At 57.6% G+C, this 21,169-nt stretch overlaps 1 protein-coding gene across 3 annotated transcripts in view; it reads left to right on the forward strand.

Moving 5' to 3' along the window:
• The window catches only part of TBC1D22A (TBC1 domain family member 22A), a 335,347-nt gene that overhangs the window by 224,894 nt on the left and 89,284 nt on the right, over positions 1-21,169 (forward strand). For all 3 annotated transcript variants that reach the window (XM_069489542.1, XM_069489544.1, XM_069489545.1), the window contains one exon: positions 9,620-9,747. In XM_069489542.1, coding sequence (XP_069345643.1) covers positions 9,620-9,747 — 128 coding nt within the window. The remainder of the gene's footprint in view (positions 1-9,619; positions 9,748-21,169) is intronic.

Raw genomic sequence — 21,169 nt, forward strand, 5'->3', positions numbered from 1 at the left:
GAACTTACTTTAAGGAATGAATTTGCAGTTTGGTCTGTACCTTTGTTGTCAGTATGGATCTCGGCCCTTGGGGCCATTTAACGGTGGCCAGAGTATTTGGTCTGTACGTGGACTTGGAATCCCACAGTACCATCCTGGTGCAACCACCCAGAGTTGGTATCAGACTCTACAAGTTGAGGGCTCCGTCCTCAAGACTGCCTTCGCTTGAGACGCCAGGCCGGCCACATGTCAGCGGTCCCCAGGCCACCTGCACTTCTGACCAGCTGGCTGCAAATGCAGTGGTGTCCATGACTCCCGCAGGGTCCGTGATTCCTTGGGGTGGCTCGGAGAGCTCAGGAAAGCACTGTGCTCATGATGACAGTTCTGTTACAAGGGTACACAGGTCGGGGACCAGCCATGTGAAGGGAAGCAGAGGACACAATCTGGAGGGATCCTGGGGATGCAGAGCTTCTGTCTCACTCCCCGTGGCATCAGTGTGTGTGACCTTCCTGCCGCATCAAGGTGTTCACCCCCAGGGAGCGCCCCAGGGCTCCGCGCCCACAGTTCCTCCTGGGGTTCACCACCTTGGTCTGATCCACTGAATTGCATCACGGGGGCAGCTCAGTCTCCAGCACCCTCCCCTCCCCTTCCAGGGCTCTTCCTGCGTGATCTTTCTGGTGGCCAGTCCCCATCTGGGTGCTATTCATTAGCATAACAAAAACAGTCCCAGGATTTAGGGTCTCTTCCCAGGAGCCAGGGCCGCAGGCCAGTCGGATTCTGTTACACAAGAAACTCCACGTTTGGTGTATGGCGGCCCCTGGAGTCATCACCGTGCGCCTCATCTGTGTGTGGAGCTACAGACGCCTCCGAGGGGCAGCGTCCCGGGCTCTCTTCTGCCTCCCGCGCGCTCCAGGAAGGGCTGCCAGGCTGCCTCTGAGGAGGGCCTGGCATCTCGGCCTCTCTAGTCTCCTGTGGGATTAGCTGGGATCCTGGCTCTTGGCACGGGAGTGGGGCCTCGGGGTTGGGATTTCTCTCTTTACGTCATCAGGACCTTCCTGAAGTGGTGTTAAAATGTTCTAAATAAATCTTACTTCCAATTGATTTCCATCATAATTTTGGAGGAAAACATGTTTTTTTGTCAAGAGGTGATCATTACTGAAATGCAGCAGTGTGTGTCATAAGGAGCGGGTTTGCTGTGGAAGCGTGTGTGTGTGTGTGTGTGTGTGTGTGTGTGTGTGTAGGACAGGGCAGCCGCCGTTAACGGAGACGGCCGTGCACGTAGATGGTCCCGAACCCGGTCAGCCTCCAGCGTGGCCTGTGCCTCAGGAGTGGCCCAGACCGACACCACCGTCAGTACCAGTGCTCTCGGCCTGCGGGCGTTTACTGTCAGCTCAGGCCTTGCTGGAATCCCAGCCCTCCTCCCTCTGGCCAAAGGCAGAGCGGACGGCCCTTTGCTCTCGGCTGCGGTGGCCGTTTGCTGGAGCCCTGTCCTAGCGCTGTCCCCCTCTGTGAGTGCGGCGGCTGCTCTGCTCTGCTCTGGCCCTGGCACAGCCCTGGCCTGCAGTGCGGTCTCTCTTGCCTCTGTTTTTTTAGTAAGTCCCACGTGTTTAATCCTCTCTGACCTCAAGCCCCTCTGTCCTTTGCTCACGGTGTTGTGACGGCTGCAGAGCCTGCAGGGAACCTGCGGTGTACCCGCTGGCCCCGGGCCTCAGGGCAGATGCGGCTGCTCCAGGGCTGGTCGGCTGAGATGCTGAGGAGGCTGGCCCGGCTGCGCAGCGGAGAGCGCGGTTTGCTGCGCTCGGAGCCGCCAGTGTGGACTTCCCCGGCACGGCTCTGCCGCCTTCCTGCCCTCAGTCTCGGTCCAGCCGCAGAGTAGGCAGGCAGAGATCGATGGCCCTGCCGTGTCCACTGCGTGGCAGCCACCACTCCAGGAACTTCCCCCAGAGGGCTGTGCGTCTCTGGCACTCTTCCTATGTTCCATGGGAGGACCTGGAGGCCTTGAGAGCCCAGAGAACTTTCCAGAAGCAGATGTGAGATTTGAACCCAGGCTCACTTGACTCTAAAACCCAAGGCCTTTCCACTGTCCGCTGACGTCCAGCCCAGCCTCATCTGCTGCCCAAGGGAGAAGGCCTGCTGGGGCTTCCTGGGCTGTGGCTCCTGGCGTGGCTGCCCACCGGCTTGCTGGGGTTTGTCGGCCAGTGTCCTGTGCTTAGAAAGTGGAGCCGCAGGTCCTGGATTCTGCTGCTGTCCCCTGACCCCCATTTCCTTGCCCCGTCCCCCTCCAGCCCAGGCCCTCTGTCCCCTTGGAGGCCTCTGTGTGCGGCCAAAGTGCAGCTCTGCTCTGTGCTCTGTCGGTAGCCGTCAGCCCCTGCCACTTCTCCCTCTGGAGCTGCCGGGCCTGGGCCTGCTGCTTCCTCCCCTGAGTCTCAACTCCTCATCCTGCCCACGGGGGCACAGCGGGGCCACGGTCCTCTGGCTGGTGAGCGTGGCTAGACCCTGCCTCTATCTGGGACCTGCCTTTTTTTTAGCTGTTTATAATTAACATAAACCAAATCCTACAAGCAAGCAGGGTGGGGGGCTCAGAACTGGAGGCTTCTTGGCTGCAGAGAGGCCCAGGCTATTGTCAGTGGCTCTTGCTTTTGTTCTTTTTTATCTTTTTAACTGATTAGAGAATTGAAATCTTCCCCCCAAATCAAAGCCTATTCATGCCTTTCCCAGCAAAAGCATGATGTATTCATGTCTGTTCTCAGCTTTGTGCAGGGGGCTTGAAAGGTTTTCTTTGTCAGGTAGCTAAGTGTGAGCAATTATGCCTACTCTTTGGGCAAATAAATCTAAGTAGTGTCTGGTCCTGCATAAACAGTGTGTTTTTTATGCTAAGTCAATGGCATACATGTTTTTTCCTTTTTAGCATAAATCCTGGGACACAATGTGTTTGCATAATTTATTTTTATTTTTAATCAGGAAGACAAGATGTTTCAGCAGAATTTTCGGTCTGTAGATCTGCTGTTTAAAGTGCTGAGAAAAGTGTTCAACAAATATTGTGGTTGTTTCTCCTTCCTAATATGACAAGTCTCTTCCCGAGACTTTACGACAATAACATCGCCCTGCCCTGCCACGTAGGGCTTCATGAAAAAAATATCTTCAGCCTGAAATATGACAATAATTACATCTGCCTGCTCATTCATTGTATGTACACTCTTATTTCCAGAGAAATGGAAATTCTGAATTCAGAATTATTGCTAACCAAATTACCTTTATCAGTGAAAGAGCATCTGCTCACAATTACTTATAAAATAAGAAAAATGAATCTTTTTGGCATATACATTTGCAGCTCTGATGTATATAAATTGAAAGTAATGCCTAGAGTTTAGCAGTGCATTTTTCACATGTTCAAAAGAGGAGGCAGCTTTGCCAGGACTTCATTCTGCACATTAGAGGTGATCAGGGAGCCAGTGCTGGCCACTCTGTCACTCTTCGTCACCCACCCCAGAGTGGCTGCGGAGTCGGTGAAAGATGGCCACGTCCTGTATGGAGGATGCTCTCCAGTTCCAGGAGGGATTGCACAGGCCCCGAACATAGCCAGTCAGCCTGGCTGTGTTGGGGTCACCCAGTGGGGCGCTCGCCATAGGGGACTTCATTGCGGCCACTTGTGATCTCACGCCAAGGCTGTCATCACCACCACATGGGCATGGACTGGGCTTTTTAGCTCCTTTCAGGACTTGAAGGTCCTGTGTTGGGCAGAAGAGAAGGCCAGGCACTCAGGACACTCATATTCCAGCAGTCCCCAACCTTTTTGGCACCAGGACTGGTTTCATGGAAGACAATTTTTCCACAGTCTGAGGGTGGGGGGTGGTGCTGAGCTCAGACGGTGATATGCGGCCTGTTTCCTAACAGGCCACAGACCGATACTGGGCCATGGCCCGAGGGTTGGGGACCTCAGTCATATGCGGTAATTCTGCTGAATTAGACACCTTGTCACCTCGAGGCTGAATCTCCTACCAGTTGCTGAGCTCCCGGCGGGCAGGACGTGGCCTGTCTTCTTTGCAGCTCCGCTTTCCAGGCAGCCCTGGCATGTGGAGGGCCCCTGGTGAATCTCCGCTGGGCGGGCTGATGAATGGGGAGCCTCCATTCTGGGAGGGAGTTGCTTGTGTCCTTGTGGGGTTGATGCCACGTCAGGTTTTCTGGTCATTCCTCGTGGCCAGGTGCTGTTGCTCTGTGGAGGGTGGCTGGCCGTGCACAGAGAGCCGGTACCCAGAGACACGAGGGTGGGTCTGTGCCTTGATCCGGCAGGGTGGGGTCATTTCAGGGGCACTGAGGGGGCAGTCCTGGGTCCCATCTTGACTGGACTGCTGCCTGGAGTGCACCTGGGGCAGCTTCCCTCTGCTGCCCCACCTCACAGGCGAGGGTCAGGGATCCCCAGGGGCAGGGCAGGAGGCACATGGCCCCTTCCAGGGGCTGCTGTGGGAGTTTGGTGCAGGGCGACCGGCATCTCGCTCCGGCTGGAGTGGGCCCCTTCTTGCCAAGCCAGTGTCCCATGGGGAGGGGCTTGCCCGTGTCTGTGCCCTGCGTCTTTTAGTCTCTGCAAGCAGGGCAGAAAGGGTTAATTTTTTTTCTAGTTGCTATAATGACAGATGTTCCAGAAAGATGTGTTTTAATTTTTCAAATTTGTTTCTTGCCAGTTTGCTTTAGAAAAGGTGTCACCTGCCTCCCAGGCGAGTGTTAGTGTTGTTTGTTTCCCCCCTGTGTAACGTGAGGCCCTTGTCCTCAGACAGGCGCTGGTGCTGCAGGCAGAGCGGTCCGGCCGGAGCAACAGCGCTCGCTCTCCCAGCCTCAGCCACACACGGCTCCTCTGAGGGAGGCGGCTCCGGGCACGGACTGCTGTGTAACAAACATGTGCCCTGCACTTGTCACGTGCCACAGGCCGTGGCCTGGCTTGGTGCCAGTCTCTGGGCCCAGCAAGGTCCTTGTCCTCGATGAAGTCACCATCTATCAGGGAATGCCCCGTGCTGGGCCCAGGGCCTGGCCCAGCGAGTGCTTCGTTTGAGGGCTCTTGTTGCAGACTGAGCTTGGTGATTGCTCAGGTGACGGACACCTGTGAGAGCGTGCGGGGCGAGGGGATGGAGGTGCGGATGCGGAATGCCGAGGGTTCGGTAACCCTGGCAAAAACTCTCTGGAACCCACATTTGTGAAACTGGCAGTCGGCATGTCTGTCGTTGGTCCTGATTATTAGCGTGCGATGCCCACTGCTGCCTTGATGCGGGTGGGCTCTGCCACGGCAGCGCTGGCAGGGCAGGGACGGGCACTTTGGCCATGTGTCCCAGAGGCCCCCGGCCGACTGCTGCAGTGCCTGTCTCTGTCTCAGAGCTGTGCTCCAGCGCAGGGCAGCGCCGAGCACTCACCGCCGCCCGGATGTGCACACGGCCCTGCAGGCTGGGGGTGCCCGGTGGAACCTGGTGCTCCCTGCGGGGGCTGGGCACCTGCCCTGGGAGCACTCCTTGCACGCCCTGCCTTCCTCGGGCACGCTTCTCCAGAGCTGTCACAGTTGTTCCGGCCTGCTGTCCCCTGACAGCCAACTGCATATTCATGGAAGCTCATTCCTCTTCTTTTCTGTGCAAAATAGGCTTGTTCAGTAAATTTAATCATTTTCTAAACTGCTGGTTTTCAAGTGTTCATCAGATTTGAATTTCCTGTTGATCAGAGCTCTCCGTGGCAGTGGCTGGGCGGGGCACAGGCTGGCCGTCCATCCTGGCAGACTTCTGCCCCGCTGGGGAACGGGTGGAGGTCAGGCCTGGGCAGAGGAACCACCTCAGGGCCCTTGGAACGTCCACCGGTTTAGTTTCATAGTAGCGGATAATTTCAGGTTAGAAACAATTCTACAAATTCTTTAAAAAGAATACAATGTCTGATTGTATTGCTGAAAAACCCCTCAATATTGCTATGTTGAGAAATAGAAGTGGAGAAGGAGGACTGGCAAACTGGGGGGTTATTTAGGTTTTCAGTTATGTGTTTTCTTACTGCATTAACTCATTCATCTGACAGGCACTTCCTAGGCACCTCGTGTGTACCAGGGGCTGGAGAAACAGGCCACTCAGACGTGGTGCCCGCCCCGACCAGCTCTCATCCTAGGGGTGGGCACGGACGCTAAGCAGTTCTGCCCACTCCACAGTGGAGGTGTCTGTAGAGCCGAGACGAGGGGCAGGCTAGGGCGTGGGCGTTTGCAGAAGCTGTCCAGGTGTCTGGACGTGTGAGTCACGTTGCACCGGGCAGGGGCGGGGGGCCCAGGAGCGAAGGCTGAGAAGAGGGGTGGGAGCTCTGCTGCTGCTCTTGGGTGTTCCAGCCCTGTTCTGTGGGCCAGTGTTTCTCAAACTGCGGGCCATGGATGGAGCCCTGGTATGGGTGGTGATGAAACCCCTCATGGCAGGAAGTGCCGAGCTGAAAGGCCAGGGACACCGAGAGCATCGCCTCCTTTGGTCTCTGGTCCTTCTGAACGTGCAGCTGTGTGATGGACAGCGCCCAGGCTGGCGGGGCCTGCGAGAGGCACCAGGAGGGTGGTGCTCGCTGCACTGCCCACCATCAGAGCAGGTGGGAGCTGTTTCTTGGTAGTGAAATTAGTTCTAAAATAAAATTAGTTAAAAATAAACATATTTAATCAAGTGTAAGTTGATGAGAAGAAAGCTATTAAGTAAATGACATGCCAGCACTGCCTGTGGTCACACACACGAGCCCTTTCCTTGGTGTGGAGCTCCCGGAGTGGGGACGTCCTGTGCGGGAGCCTGGGCCCTCTCTCCCTCCGTCCCTGCCAGCTGTGTGGGGCTGCATCCCCGGGTGGCCACCCGAGAGGGTTCCCAGCACGGGGGCATGGCTGGCATGGAAAGGTCTTCTGCAGGAATTTTTCAGTCCCCTGCCAAGATTCTCATCGAGAAAGTCAAGATGAGAGCCTGTGTTTCAACAGCTGTGGAGATGAGGAGGAAGAGGAAGGTGATGGTGATGATGAGGAGGAGGAAAAGGAGGAAGAGGAAGATGATGGTGATGAGGAGGATGAGGATGAGGAAGGTGAGGATGAAGATGATGATGGTGATAATGAGGAAGAGAAGGAGGAGAAAGAGTAGGAGGAGGATGATAAAGATGATGGTGATGAGGAAACGGAGGGAGAGGATGATGATGAAGATGATGGGGATGAAGATGAGGATGGTGCAGCCCAGCCTGGGGGAGCCGTGAGGTCGCTGCCAAGCCCTGCTGTGCTGGCGTCAGGCCCGCTGTCCCTGGCGCTGCGCCGTCTCTGGTTCCCAGGCGGGGAGATGACCCCGGCCTTCGTGCCGGGCGCTCTGGGCCGTGGAGCTGGGAGGGGCCCAGTGCGAAGATGAGATTTCATTGCACTCTTGGGTTTTACCCTAGAAACTGGTGACGACAATTGACTTGATGCCATAGTACATACATAGTACATATTTGTTTAGGTTTTAATATAAAAATGACATTTTCCATAACTCAGGGCCGTCTGTCCTTACTGCCCTCACGTGGCCCCGCTTGCTTCCGTGACTCTGGGACTGACGCTGCGAGATTCCCCGACTCACACCAAACACCAGCGTTCCCAGCCACTTGCTCACCAAAACCTGCTACTCTGGAATCTTTCTCGGGTGGGGTGGGGGCAAGTGGGATTTGCTGATGTGGGAATGTGGACGTCCCCGGCCCTGTTTGGGCGTGTGCCAGAGCTCTTCACAACACAAAAAGGAACACCCAGTCTGTCCTAGCTGGGTACCCCGGGCGGGCAGATGCCAGCTGGAGGAGCCCCCGCAGGCTGCTCCGCCGCCCAGGCCCTCCATCCCGCCTGCTTCCTGGGGCCGCCCTCCGCCCGACCCAGAGCCCTCGGTCCCCAAGTTTGTTCCTGTGGAGGCAGCACAAAGTGGCGGGTGTGTGGGGGCCTCTGGGGTCGCAGCTGCTGCCTGGTCTGGGAAGCCCCCTGGAGAGTGTCCTGGGGGCCTCCAGCAAAGCAGCCCCCTCCCCGGCGCCTTGCTCCCCGGATGCCCAGGGAGGCCCTGCTGTTCTGTTCGGCCAGGTCAGCACTTACGCGCTGTCTTGTCGTACTTGAGCTTACCGTGCTGCATCTACCGCGCACGCACACCAGGGCCTCGTCCCCCATGTGTCCCCACACCGGGTCCCGCAGGAATCCTGCCTGGCGTGTTTGCTCTGGTCAGCCGAGGACAGTGGTTTGGGACGGAGGGACACAGTGAGGGCAGAGACAGTTAAGGGACCGACTCCCTTCACGGCAGGGCCCGGCATGGGGACCAGAGCTGTCTGCGCTTTTCTAGGGCCAACCCGGCAGAGCCTCCTGTCTCTGGCGAGAGCAGCCCCCGGTCTCACAGCCTGGACCCGCCAGGCCCCCACGTGCTCCGCCAGGGCTGCTGGCGCGTAAGTCGCGGGACCGTAGCAGGACGGACCTCCCATCCCCACCGTTTGCTTGCTGCTGAAACATTGCAAATTAATCAGGGACTTGAGTGAAAACAAACCAGTGAGCAGAACTCTAGCTTCTGTCTCACATTTGTTTATGTGCCAGTCCTAGAGCTTTCTTTGGAAGAATGAGGAACCTGTGGTGTTTTCTGAGGGTCACTTCTCAGGGCCGGGTGGGGCAGGTGAGTGGAGAGGAGGCTCCCGGGGAAGTGGGCGAGGGAAGAGGCGTGCGGCAGGAGGGCTCCCGGCAACCCTCGGGTGGGCCCTGGGTAAAATCACCCAGCTCACAGGCTGGGGCAATTAGGTGATAATTACTTGTTTTTATAAAATGGCTCCCAACTTTCCCAGGCCCTTCAGAGTGGAACTGCAGAGTGGGCGGAATGTTGGACAACAGGAGTGCAGTCACCAGGATTGCCAGAATCTTTGTCTCCTGGGGCGACGGGTCCGGGAGCCCATAGACCTTGGGGCTTCTGAGGGGGCCATGCCTGTCTCCGCAGGTGGTAACAGCCCCGCAGAGGGCTGGGAGGCAGGAGTGCAGGATCTAAAGCCAGGACTGTTGACTTTTTGCGCACTGCGGCTTGACGAGAAGGCAAGAGCACTGGCTGAGGCGAGCTTGTGCTTTGGGGAATGACACTCAGTAACACCTGGCCTCTTTGGGTGCCCCAAACCTGGAATCCAGAGGCCACCTGGCCCATGGCCCGAAGACATGTCTCACTTGCCCACTCAGCAGTGGGTGCAGGTGCAGGTGCAGGTGGAACAGTTTCCCCGGGTGGGGCTGAGTCACTCTTGGCCAGCTGGCGAGCTCATCGTCCCTCCAAGACCCTCGCAGGACCCCAGCCTGGGTCTGTGGCCCTGCCCTGGAGCAGGGGAAATAGTGGCCTCTGTGGAGCCACTCGGGCGCGGGCGTTGATCTGGGCTCTGGTCTGTGAGACAGGTGTAGCCCTGCTCGTTGCCTGGGGCTGTGGGCTGCGAGGCACGAGGCTCGTGGGAGCTGTTGTGGCTATTACCGTCCTCACCATCAGCAGCACCGTGGTTTGCTTTTCTTCAAGAACGGTGAGCTGTGAAGTTTTTCACTAATAGAATTAATTCTCAGGTCATTGGGGGACGTGCTGTCGGCAGGCACAGAGGACCTGGCTGCGGGGGGCCTCCAGAGGGCTCTGCTGACGGCCTCGGGGCCTGTGTTTGTTTTGTGCAGAGCAAGTCCATCGGCACCTGGACCAGCACGAGGTGAGATACCTGCAGTTTGCCTTCCGCTGGATGAACAACCTGCTGATGCGGGAGGTGCCGCTCCGCTGCACCATCCGTCTGTGGGACACCTACCAGGTGAGCTCTCCCTGCGGCGCCGGGAGCCCGGCCGCGTCCTGTCCCGCTCTGCCCGGGGTCTGTGCGCTGCGTTGGATTTTGCCTTCAAAGCTTCTGCTCAGCTGAAACATGGTCTTTCAAAAGTACGTTTCTGGCATTCTTGTCATCTGACTAGATGTAAAACAGGCAAAAGAACTTTATATTGTCGTGTTTGTAGCTGAATTCCATTCCGACTGTGGTGACAGTGTCCCCGGTGCTAGCTGGCAATTTGCATCTCGAGCAGTGTCCTGGGAGCGTGGTGAGCAATGCTCACAGCTGCCGCGAGCTTGAGCTGCTTCTGCCAGAAACATTCACACTCAGCACTCACACATTGTCTATGTTTTGAGTTACTCATAATAAAGATTTTTTAAAAATCACAGCTAGATTCAGTGCAATAGGAAATTTTCTACTCTCCACCTATTTTGATGAAATTCATTTCTTCAGGAGATTGAGTTTTCTGGAACAAGCCACCTTTGTTCCCCTGAGTGTCCCATTACTTATTCTAGCACCTTTTCATTTTGTTGGAGATGTTTGCTGAGGTGGAGGCCATGCTGTGGGGGGTTAGTGCCGGCCTTTCATCATCAGTTGCAAACAGCAGGCACCATTATGTGGGATTAGGAATCAAATCTCCAGAGTGCGGAAGGCAGAGGCAGACAGCTGGTTTTCATCCCTACACCCAAGAGGTGGGCTTTTCACCGCAGTGAGCGTGGCCCTTCCTGGCCTGCTCACAGGGCTCTGGGAAGGCGGTGGCGGCCTTCGGAGATGGGTGCTGGGTTGGGGGGCTCCCGGGCAGTGGGCCTCGCTGTGAGGCAGCAGAGAGCCAGGCACCGGATTGGGCCCCAGCATCGGAGCCTTGCCCCTGGACGTCCGTGGGAGGCCGGGCGACCTCCAGGGAGGGCCTGGAGGTCTCTGTGGTCAGCCCCTCCCTGCAGGACGGTTGCCTGGATGCATTCTTCCCACAGGACAGGCTGCCTGCTGGGCCTCCACGCCCACAGGTCTCTCATTGTGGGCTTGTTTTCATATGAATCATCTAGAACAATAACCCACAGCTTTGTTTCTGAGGTTGGCTGCTGGTCAGTGTGCCCCACAGTGGGTGTGGGTGTTTTCTGGCTTTGATGTCCTGTGTTTTGACTTTTGTTTTTTCTGCAGCTTGTACAGTCTAGTGATGTTCCCTAGAGAAGTTACTGCTAGTCAGTAGATTGTCATTCAAACCCCCCACTTAGGTTTTGCTTTCCTAGGTATGTGGCAGCTACAGAATTTCTGGCCAGCACCACGTGTGGGGCCATAAAGCCTTGCCGTGGCTGTGTGGTTACAGGAGCCGTCAGTCTGGTGCTTGCGAGCGCTCTCTGTCGTGTTCCAGGAAACAAAACCTAATGTCCCGTAAACTGCAAACACTCTCCATTTCCGTGATTGGTTAGGCTTTCAAGACCCAGGCCCCCCTCATTAAACACGGAGTTCCTTGTACGACTGTCCCCATTATGAATAAATTAAGTATCAAGTCAGTCACATTCTGAGGAGCCAGGAAATGGATCCGCTTGCCCTTGGTTCTGCACCAGCTCCCCACAACTCCTAATAGGTATTAAAACTTTAAGTACAATCGTGGCATCTTTATCGAGTTAATTTTCCTGAAATTAAATTTTGTCATGAATTGACTCATTTGTACCATGGGCTCATTCTTGAACTGACAGTATCCTGGTTATAAACCTTTTCATATCTTAAAATGTGGGGGTATTTCTATTTTACAGGGCCAAGTAACCATGAAATTGTATTGCATCTTTTGGCAATGAAAATACATAGTAATCATAGGAAAGCAATCGGGTGATTACTCTCCCCTAAACTGGGGTGTTTATTAGCTGGGCCATTACAGCTTTCAGTAACTCTTCCCTTACAAGGTAGCTTGAAATCCTCTTGGGACATGTGTCAACAAAAGGTTATTAATAAGCACCTGCCCTGGCCCGGGCCATGAACTCAGGTGGTGGTGACAAAATGCGTGAGGTGCATTGTCCCGAGCATGGCAGACAGCACCGAGGGGTCGCCCAGAGAAAAGGGACGTCCCTGCTCCCTAGATGCATATCGTGCTCCATGGTGGACGTGGTCATGCGTGTGGGGTGGCCGTGGGTGGGTGGGGCAGTCCCAGCTCCCGGAATAGCCTTGGCCCATGAGAGCCGGTTCCAGGGTCCTCCAGGAAACATGGCGCCAGCTTTGCCTTGGCCCTGTGGAAAGGTCACGCCCCACCCTCCATGACCAGACCCTACACTCGCATCTTTATTACCTTGAGCGAGAGAGAAACCTTCGAGCTCGTTAGCTTTTTTGCTGGTCTGCAGCTGGAGGGTTGAGTTAATCTGGTCTTAAATTCATTATCATCAGTGATTCAGCTGGGCTCTCTTGTTGTATTTTTTCTTGTCCTCACTGCCCCGATCCAAAGGCCTGTTCTCTAATGTGTTGGACATACGTCCTTACGTGTCAGACGTGTGTCCTCAAGTGGGCACGTGGGGTTGTTTTAATGTGGGTGGATAAGAGCAGTGCAGAGTCAACAGGAAAGTGATCAAGTGGGGCCCGTGCTGTGCTTTGGGAGATGTGGTGGGCTGAGCTTGCCCCTGGGTCTGAGAACGCGGTGCCTGGCCCAGGGGGACGTTGCTACCCTGCACTGGTGATGGGTTGGGGCGGCCTCGGTGAGGGGCCCCTCAGGCACACGAGTCTCAGCTTCTGCTCGGCCCTCACCGTAGTCCCAGCCGCTGGTGCCGTCTCAGAGCTGCTCTTCCTGCCACGCACAGGATGGCCCCGGTGGAGGGAGGGCGGCTGTGGGCTCTCCTGGCGCTGCGGCCGTCTGGGCTCCAGGTGAGCAGAGTCTCCTCTGAGAGCTGCCGCCTGCCAAGGCCAGAGGTGCGTCCGAGGGCGGGCACGCCCAGCAACCCGCAGCCTTCACACCGTGAGCACCTTCTTCACGCAGACTCCCCAGCAGCGTCCAGCTCCACCCTGGTGCCTCTGTTGTCTTCTCTCAGGCTGGCGGCAGCCACCAGGGGCTGCGTCCCTGTAAGCAGTTGCTCTGAGGAAGCAGATCTGACCATCAGTGTCCTGCAAAAGAGAACAAGTGAAAAAGATAAACGATCCTGTTGTGGTGAGAGTGTCTCCCTCCCTGAGGGAGGTGACGGTCACAAACATGCCGCAGCTGGGTTGGTGCCAGCCACGGGCGGAGGAGCTGATATTGACTGGCGTGTGTCCTCTTCTCTTGGTCTTTAGTTAATTCAGACAGAAACCTGTTGTTCTAAAGGCCAGGAATAGGAGAGGAAAGCAGTGAGACCCCTCTTTAGCTGCCCTGAGAGGTGGGCCAGGGAGGCCCGGCCAGGAGGGTGGGCCTGGGACAGCTCCAGGGGGAGGCGCGTGGCTGGGCGATGCCTCTCTTGATCTCTGGTCAGCAGTTTCATTCCTTCCTTGGTGCAAATATTTATTCCAGAAATACGTGTTGAGCACCTGCTATGCACCAGCGCTGTGCTAGGATTGTGGAAACACAGGGAGTTAGATGGGGAAGTCCCTGTCCTCAGGGCACTTACCATCTCCTGGGAGAGACGATGAACACGTAATGGAATGAACCTGTGACCAACCTGGCCCAGTGTCAGGTACCCAGGAAGCAAGGAGTTGTTTCTTGGTAGACAATGAGAGGAAAATGGTCATGTTGGAGGGACGGGAGCGGGAAATGTCTGGAATTGAGGAGAGGAGCAGAAGCTGCTTTCGCAGTCCTGGTGCAGAGGGAACTGAGGCGTCATGGAGGAGGTGTGCACATGCGAGCTGCCTTCAGGGAACAGGGTGCTGGGAGCTGCCGTGTGCCGTGGGGACTGGGGAGAACCCCTTTGTGGACGTCTGAGCTGGGACCTGAGTGACGGGAAGTGGGGGGCCGGGTGCCCATCCAGGGAGAGAAAGCCGCGGGTCGAGGGAGCAGTAACGTTTTTACCTGTTGGGCTCTCCTCATCTGAGAGTGATTCACGGATTAGCACTCGCCACCGGCGTGAACCCACGTGTCACTTCCCCAGTGAAGGGCGCCCAGGCCCGCGGGGAGGGGCGGATCTCAGGGCCAGGCCAGGGCATGTGCAGGATGAGTCTGGAGCATCTCATGGGGCCAGAAAGTCAGGAAATGTTAGATCACCCACAGCGCTGGGTGTCAATGGGACCCCATGGCCAAATCTGCAACAACTGAGCAACAAAATGAATACAGTGATACTGTGTTGTACCCAAAGTATAAAGTAAGTGTCCACAGACCCCTGCGGCTGTGGGTGGGAGAGGAGGCAAAGCTGCCGTGCGGAAGATTCCACACGATTTGCACAGACGCCCCCTCGAGGAGGTGGCAGAACTCCTCACCCCGGGCAGGCAGCCTGGGCATGGGGACCCCGTCCTGAGACGAGGTGTGCAAGGAAGGAAACGAACTTCACCGTGGAGACCTCGGCGGGGGGACCTGGGCAGCACCGCAGTGGGGAGGCAGGTGGACAGCAGGTGCCCTGACCAGGTGTGACGACAGGGCACCTCGCCTCTGCGTCCCCTCCCACGGCCCCACCCGGTCCAACCGTGAGCAGCACGTCCGGCTTAGATTACTTTCTACAGCACACCTGACCAGTGCTCCTCAAAACGGCCAAATCGTCAAAAACAAAGCAACTTTGAGAAACTGTTACAGCTCAGAGGAATCTGAGATGTGGCGACTGAACGTAATGTGTCCTGGGTTGGGTCCTGGGACCAAAAGAAGACAGGTAAAAGCAAAGGAAAGCAGAATAAAGCGGAGGCCTATTTAACAGCAGTGTGTCGGTGTTAGGACATTAACGGTGACAATGGGACCAGACACTGAGAAGTCAGCAGTCGAGGCCCCTCCCCTCCACAGGCCTTTGTGGGGGTGGGTGAACTCGAGGCAAGAAAGCAGCACAGCTGCCCGCTCAGGAGCTCTGGCTCCGGCGCGTGCTGGGGGGAGGGATGTCAGGGATCTGCGGGGCCTCCTCGCTGCGCGCCCAGAGCGGCTCTCAGCAAGGGCTGTGCAGCCTCCCAGCTGTGGCTGTCCCTGCTGTGCCTCCATTTCCTGCAAGTTCTCTGCAGTTGCCTGTCTATTTAAAAGCAGCCACATGTGGCTTCTATTTTATGGTCACATCAGCAGGCTCAGAACAGTGGCTGTGACCCAGTGCTCCAGTGTTGTTTTCTGAGGAAGCCCAGGGCTGCTTCTGAGGACCTCTCCCCCCAATATCGAGTGCCCAGGCGGTGGCGCACCTGTGGTCCCAGCTGTTCTGGAGGCTGAGTCGGGAGGATCCCCTGAGCCTAGCTCCGGGCTGCAGTGCACCTGCCTGTCGGTGCCCGTGCTACGTTCGGCATTAGTATGGTGACCGCCGGCAGCGGGGCAGGGGTTGCCTCGGGAGGGGCGAACTGCCAGTTGGGAAGGGGAGCAGGTCAGAACTCCCGAACTGGGCAGCAGTGGATCAGCTGTGACAGCCACTGCACTCCGGCCTGGGCCACATATTGAGACCCTGTTTCTAAAATAAATTATATGTAAATAAATAAAAATAGAGTTCTGGGATGGCGCATCCTCCTGGCGGGATACCTGGGTGCAGAGGGGTGTGAGGGCCAGCCACAGTCCCTCCCTGTGCCCCCTGGGGGCCTGGTGGGCACAGGCTCCTACAGGGCCACAGCCCCCCGATTCCATCACTGGGCAGGTCCTGGGACACAGACATGGCCTTTTTGTCTGTGAGCGGCCCCCTCCTAAGATCACCGGGGGTGGATGTACCTTGTGCACCGTGGGGTTCTGTCCACAGGGGCCTCTGTAGCAGCAGCGCTTGGCCCCCGAGACACAAGCAAGCCCACGTGCTCTCTGGGCGCCCCCAGCAGGGGAGCAGACACAGGAGCTCCCCGCAGACGTCCACGGTGCTGCAGCTCTGCTTGCCTGTGCGCGGTCGTCCTCAGGCCGTGTCTGCTGGAGGGGACCTCCCTGGGGGCAGCATCCTGAATTCAAATCAGGACAAGGCCACCCCCTTAGGGAGCGAGCCTCGTGGAGCAGCCGCCGCAGCTGGTGGGTGCTGCAAGGTGACAGGCTGCTGAGAGACGACAGGAAGCTCTGGAACCCCCCACGGTTGCAGTGGGTTTGGAGAGTGTTTGGGATGACGACTTTAAGGAATTTCAGAAGTGGTGCATGACAGGCGTGAGTTAGACAGGAGAGGAGGGGGAGGGGAGGACTCACGGAGGGGAGATGGAACTGAGGTGGGGAGGGCGATCCCGCTGCGGGCCCTCCCTGGGCATCTGAGGCTGCGGGGACTGTTGGGCGCACGAGGGAGGGGAGGCTGGTGGTGGCCCCTGTGCCATGGCTGCCACTGTGCCAGGCTGTGACTCAGCAGTGAATCTGCCACTAGGACCCACCTTGGAATGAAAAAGGACATGGACAGGTTTCTGAAAGGCTCTGAGAATAGTGGTAACTTTTCTCTAAATTCCAGTAACTCCCTTCCCCTGAGGGCTTTGAGCGAGGTCTTAACTGTCATCTGTTGATACTCGGGGAGCCAGCAGCCGTGGAGCGGGGCTGTCCTGGGCTGGGAGCTCTTGCTCCCAGTTTGGTGAACGCCCATGGCCGTTAGGGCTCTGTTACACCTTGAGGTGGTCACTTCTGCTGCTCTGGAATGATCCCCGCTCTGCGCCCTCTGAGGACGGGGACAAATGTCTCTAGTACACAAGGGAAGTGCCCTGAGGCTCTACGCTTCCTATGACCTAGTAAATTTTTTTTTGGAGAAAAGGAAACATTTCCTTTTCCCTGGTGAGTATTGCAAGATGACTTCATTTGGCCTAAGGCATTTATAAAATTCCTTCCTAGTGACATCCAAAAGGACACTTGAATTTTAATTACGACACCTCTACTGCCCACATCCCAAAGCGGGTCTTTAATCATCACTCACCGCACTCCTCACGCGGGGCTGGCTGTAAATCCCGGGACAGAACATGGAGCTCATCTCCCTGGGCTTTGGCTGGATCATTCCTCTGCTGTCCGCTGCCTCTCCCGAGGGCAGGAGCCGTCTCACACCACGCTCAGGGCGGGCTCCTGTGGCTGCGCGTCCCCCGCTGAGCCCCCAAGCTGTCGGGGGGTGGGGGGGGCGTGGAAAGCAGTAAATCTGTGGCTGGGAAGCTTTTTGTACACCAAAGCCTGAATCACCCACCTGTGGCCAAATGGATCTGGATCCTTGGAGGAAAGGATTTATGTGGGTATTTCACATAAGCCCCGACGGATCCTGCTCCCTGCCACGTCTTGGACTCTCGCGGTTTCTATCCTAGCTCAGCGCTTACCTTTGTATGCTTGGCGAGTCAGGCTTCCTGAACTCTTGTGGGATTGTTGCTGGGACTGAGGACGGGCTTTCTAATGCAAGGGTTGGCACATGTTTGCTGTACAGGGCTAGATAGTAAATATTTCAGGCTTGCAGGCCATATGGACTTTTTCGCAGCCGCTCTGCTGTTGTGGCACAAAGGCAGCCGTAGACGGGGACGGACGGGCGTGGCTGTGCTCCAGTAAGACTTGTTTGCGGAGAAGGCGCCCTCGAGACAGTTGCTCCCCCTGTTCTAACCTACGGAAAGTGCGTGGCTCTGTGCCAAGCACAGAGTCGGCGTCAGGCGAGGTTGGCGTCCCACCACTATTATCCCGGGTATTTTGTCAACTGTGGAGCTGTACAAATGCTGGGCCTGTGACAGAGGAAGACGCGGGCAAGCCACGTACCAGGCAGCACAGCCTCGGCCTGGCCCTCCTACCTGCAGCATCCAGTGGGCTGCTGTGAGGACCGACGGCAGAAATGAGGGGCCCTGCTCAGAGCCAGGCTCCTCCCCGGCCCCTGCCCCAGATAAAACCCAGCGTTTGAACAGGGCATGTGCAGCCTCCGCCCAAGGCCCCACCTCAGTCGGGCGGCTTCTGTTCTGCCCTGGCACCCGAGTGCCCAGGTGCCGCCACACCCAATCACACCTCACACAGAGCTCGCTGCGCCCACCTGCCTCTTGGAGCCTTGGAATGTGCTTTCTCCTTGGCGCAAACCCCAGGAGTCTGCCATCCTCAGAGCCCGGCTCTGGCCCCGTGGCCCTGTCCCTAAGGATTTGTGCTGGATTTGAACAGTTTGCTGTCTTGTCCCTCATTTCATCACCGGTGTCCTTGGCTCTGCATTTCTCCAGGGGTTGTTTGGACCTGCTCTCTGCGGCTCCTCTGGACGCTCACACGCCATGGTGACTCTGGGAGTGTCCCGGCCAGGCCTGGTGTGCTCTGTGGCGACAGCCGTGGGGCTCTCCTGGCCCTCCCGGTGCCAAGCGTTGATTCTGTGAGTCGGGTGGCGTTGGAGCTGATGGGTTGGGTTAATCTAATCAAGTAGGGGAAGCAGGTCGTTCTTTATACGGCATGTTCGTAAGCCCATTAAGTCGTGAGGTGGTGAGCTTTTCATGCCGACCCACCTACGGGAAGTAGCCGTAGATCCCTATCAGCTGGGGAAGGATTTATTAAACAGGAATGAGAATATTCAGCACGACCTGGCTCCCTGCTGCTCACTTTGCAGGGAGGAGACAGGAGAGGGTGTGTCTGCTACTACAGAGTGGCAATAAAGTCAGTGTCCTGGGGATTCAGAGCTCGTATTTACAGAAGTATCTGGAATATCTTTCCTGACTCTAAGACTTTCTTTCTTCATATTTCAATCACGTCGGGCTTTATCTGAGCTCATTCAGGGCTTGGGGACGGTGAAGGAGAGGGTTTCTTCCCACGGCAGGCCGGGGTGGCTCCTGCACATTTGGCCACGTGTGTGAGGGCCCGGGAAGGAATGGCTCTGGGGTGGGGGGTGCGGGGCCCCTGTCAGTTTGCACACGGTCATTGACATGGGCGGGCTCCCCTCGCTGTGCAGATGAAATTCCGAATTGTCATTGGAGCAAGAAAGGTGATTTGCACGTTTTGGTCTCTGATTGCTGAACGTATAACAGAAACAGCTTTGCTATTTCTGGAAAGCCGTTTGGTGCGGGCTTGTAAACTGCAGCTGCCCAGCAGCAGGCCCGGCGGGGCAGCGCCTCACTGTTGGTCACGCGGACTCCGGGGGAAAGAGCCACTGAAGAGCCCGGTCGCGCCTGTGCTCCCGTCGTTGGGAGCCCTCGTCGGCGTGGCTTCTGCCTGAGGAGTCTCTGGGCTGGGGGCAAAGGCCTCCCCGCGTCTCCGATGTCCAGTCCTCTCCTGGAGTGGTCACTCCCACGCGTCAGGTGGCACTGTTGTGATCGATAGTGGGTGACCAGTCTGAATACATTTCTCTGTGCTTGCTCCAAAGGAGACAAGAATTCTTAGCCAGTTTTGGAGCTGAATTTCAGGTAATGACATTTTCTAAGGAAAGATTAAAGAATTCTTTTTAAAATAATAATAATAAAACATGCGGCAAGCAAGGCTCCGTTGTTGGCAGGGTAGCTTGTCAGTGACTCTTGTCTCCCGTTGTGTTTGTTCGTTGTTGTTAGTCCCATGTTGAGGCCCTCCCGTGTGCCAGGCCCTGGACCGAGCAATGCGTGAGAAAGACACAGCCAACTACGGGGGGAGCCTCTGGTGGGCCACACACTTTGACCTTGTGACCTCCAACCACAGCATCCTGCGCGCGGGTCAGTCGCTGCTGTCTATCCAGGAGGAAGCTGGCGCCCTGTGAACTGGGTGGGGGCTTGGTTTTGGCCCCAAAGCCTGTCCGTGCTCTTTCTGGTGCCCCCAAACAGGCGCCCCTCTCTCCATACCCAGCACCCCAATCCCACAGCCCCCCTACATCTCATCTGGTGTCCAGAAACGAGGAAGGCAGCGGGCGTTCGTGGAGGGAGCCCTGGGCCAGAGCGTGGAGCCTGGAAGCGTGGTGGCAGGCAGAGGCGCTGGGCTGTGAGGCGGAGGCAGGGCACAGGGGTGGGCTGGGGTGGGCTGGGGGTCCGCACGCACATGCACAAGGCCTTGCCCACAGACGCGGTGTCTAGGTACCAGCACCTTTTCTGGCGGCAGCAGGGCTCGGGGACTGGACGTGGGACTTTCTGAGAAGTCACAGCTCCGTGGGGCTGAGTGGAGGGTCCTGGACCCCGAGTGCTCTGCGTGGCGTGGGTCAGGAAGGCCCTCGTGTGCACGTCCCTCAGGCTCAGGGGCTCCGCCTCGGTGCAGCAGAAGTCCCCTGGGGTGCTGCCTCCTCACCGCCCTCCAGAGCCCCCAGGCGGCACCATGCTCTCTGACCTCCCCTGTGCGCCGGGCGCTGTGAGCCGCTGCCCAGCCCATGCCAGTGCATCCTATCGCCTCCCTGTAGGGTGCTGCTGGCCGGGGGCCCTGGCAGGCTGTGAACTCTCTGGGACAGGCCCCCGAGTCCCTGTACCTCCCAGGGTGACTGGCTGAGACCTGCACTAGGCGGAATGCTCAGGAACACCTGCCGAGTGAGGGGGGTTGGCTCGCACCATGCCCTGTGACCTGTGACCAGGGAGAGAAGCCTGAGGACGTATGCTGCCCACGTCAGAGGACCGGGCCCGGGAGTGGGCGTCAGGCTAGGTCTCTGTGGGACTGGGATCCGTGGGTAGAAAGAACAGGGTTTACTAAAAATGTCTTTCCACGGGAGCTGCTGCGGTCACGGTGCATGGGCCTCCTGATGCCCCGCCCCGCCCCGCCCTCGTCCTGGCTCTAACTGAAGAGGAGTCAGGTTTCCAGGGACCCCTCTGGGCCTTCAGATCCCACGCCAGGGCTGTGGGGGTGGGGAGGGGTGCGCAGAGCCCTGCAGGCTGCCCTGGGGTCTTGTTCTGCAGGAGCGTGAGGTGGGAACGGCTGGCCACCCCACCCAAGGTCACACGGGGCCTGCAGTGCTCCTACAGGGTCACACGGGGCCAGCAGCGTCCTACAGGGTCACACTCTGGCCAGCAGCGTCCTACAGGGTCACAGGGGGCCAGCAGCGTCCTACAGCGTCACACGGGGCCAGCAGCGTCCTACAGGGTCACACGGGGCCAGCAGCGTCCTACAGGGTCACACGGGGCCAGCAGCGTCCTACAGGGTCACACGGGGCCAGCAGCGTCCTACAGGGTCACACGGGGCCTGCAGCGTCCTACAGGGTCACACGGGGCCTGCAGCGTCCTACAGGGTCACACGGGGCCAGCAGCGTCCTACAGGGTCACACGGGGCCTGCAGCGTCCTACAGGGTCACACGGGGCCTGCAGCGTCCTACAGGGTCACACGGGGCCAGCAGCGTCCTACAGGGTCACACGGGGCCAGCAGCGTCCTACAGGGTCACACGGGGCCAGCAGCGTCCTACAGGGTCACACGGGGCCAGCAGCGTCCTACAGGGTCACACGGGGCCTGCAGCGTCCTACAGGGTCACACGGGGCCTGCAGCGTCCTACAGGGTCACACGGGGCCAGCAGCGTCCTACAGGGTCACACGGGGCCAGCAGCGTCCTACA

This window comes from Eulemur rufifrons, chromosome 16, assembly GCF_041146395.1.
Source record: "Eulemur rufifrons isolate Redbay chromosome 16, OSU_ERuf_1, whole genome shotgun sequence".
Lineage (NCBI taxonomy): Eukaryota > Metazoa > Chordata > Mammalia > Primates > Lemuridae > Eulemur > Eulemur rufifrons.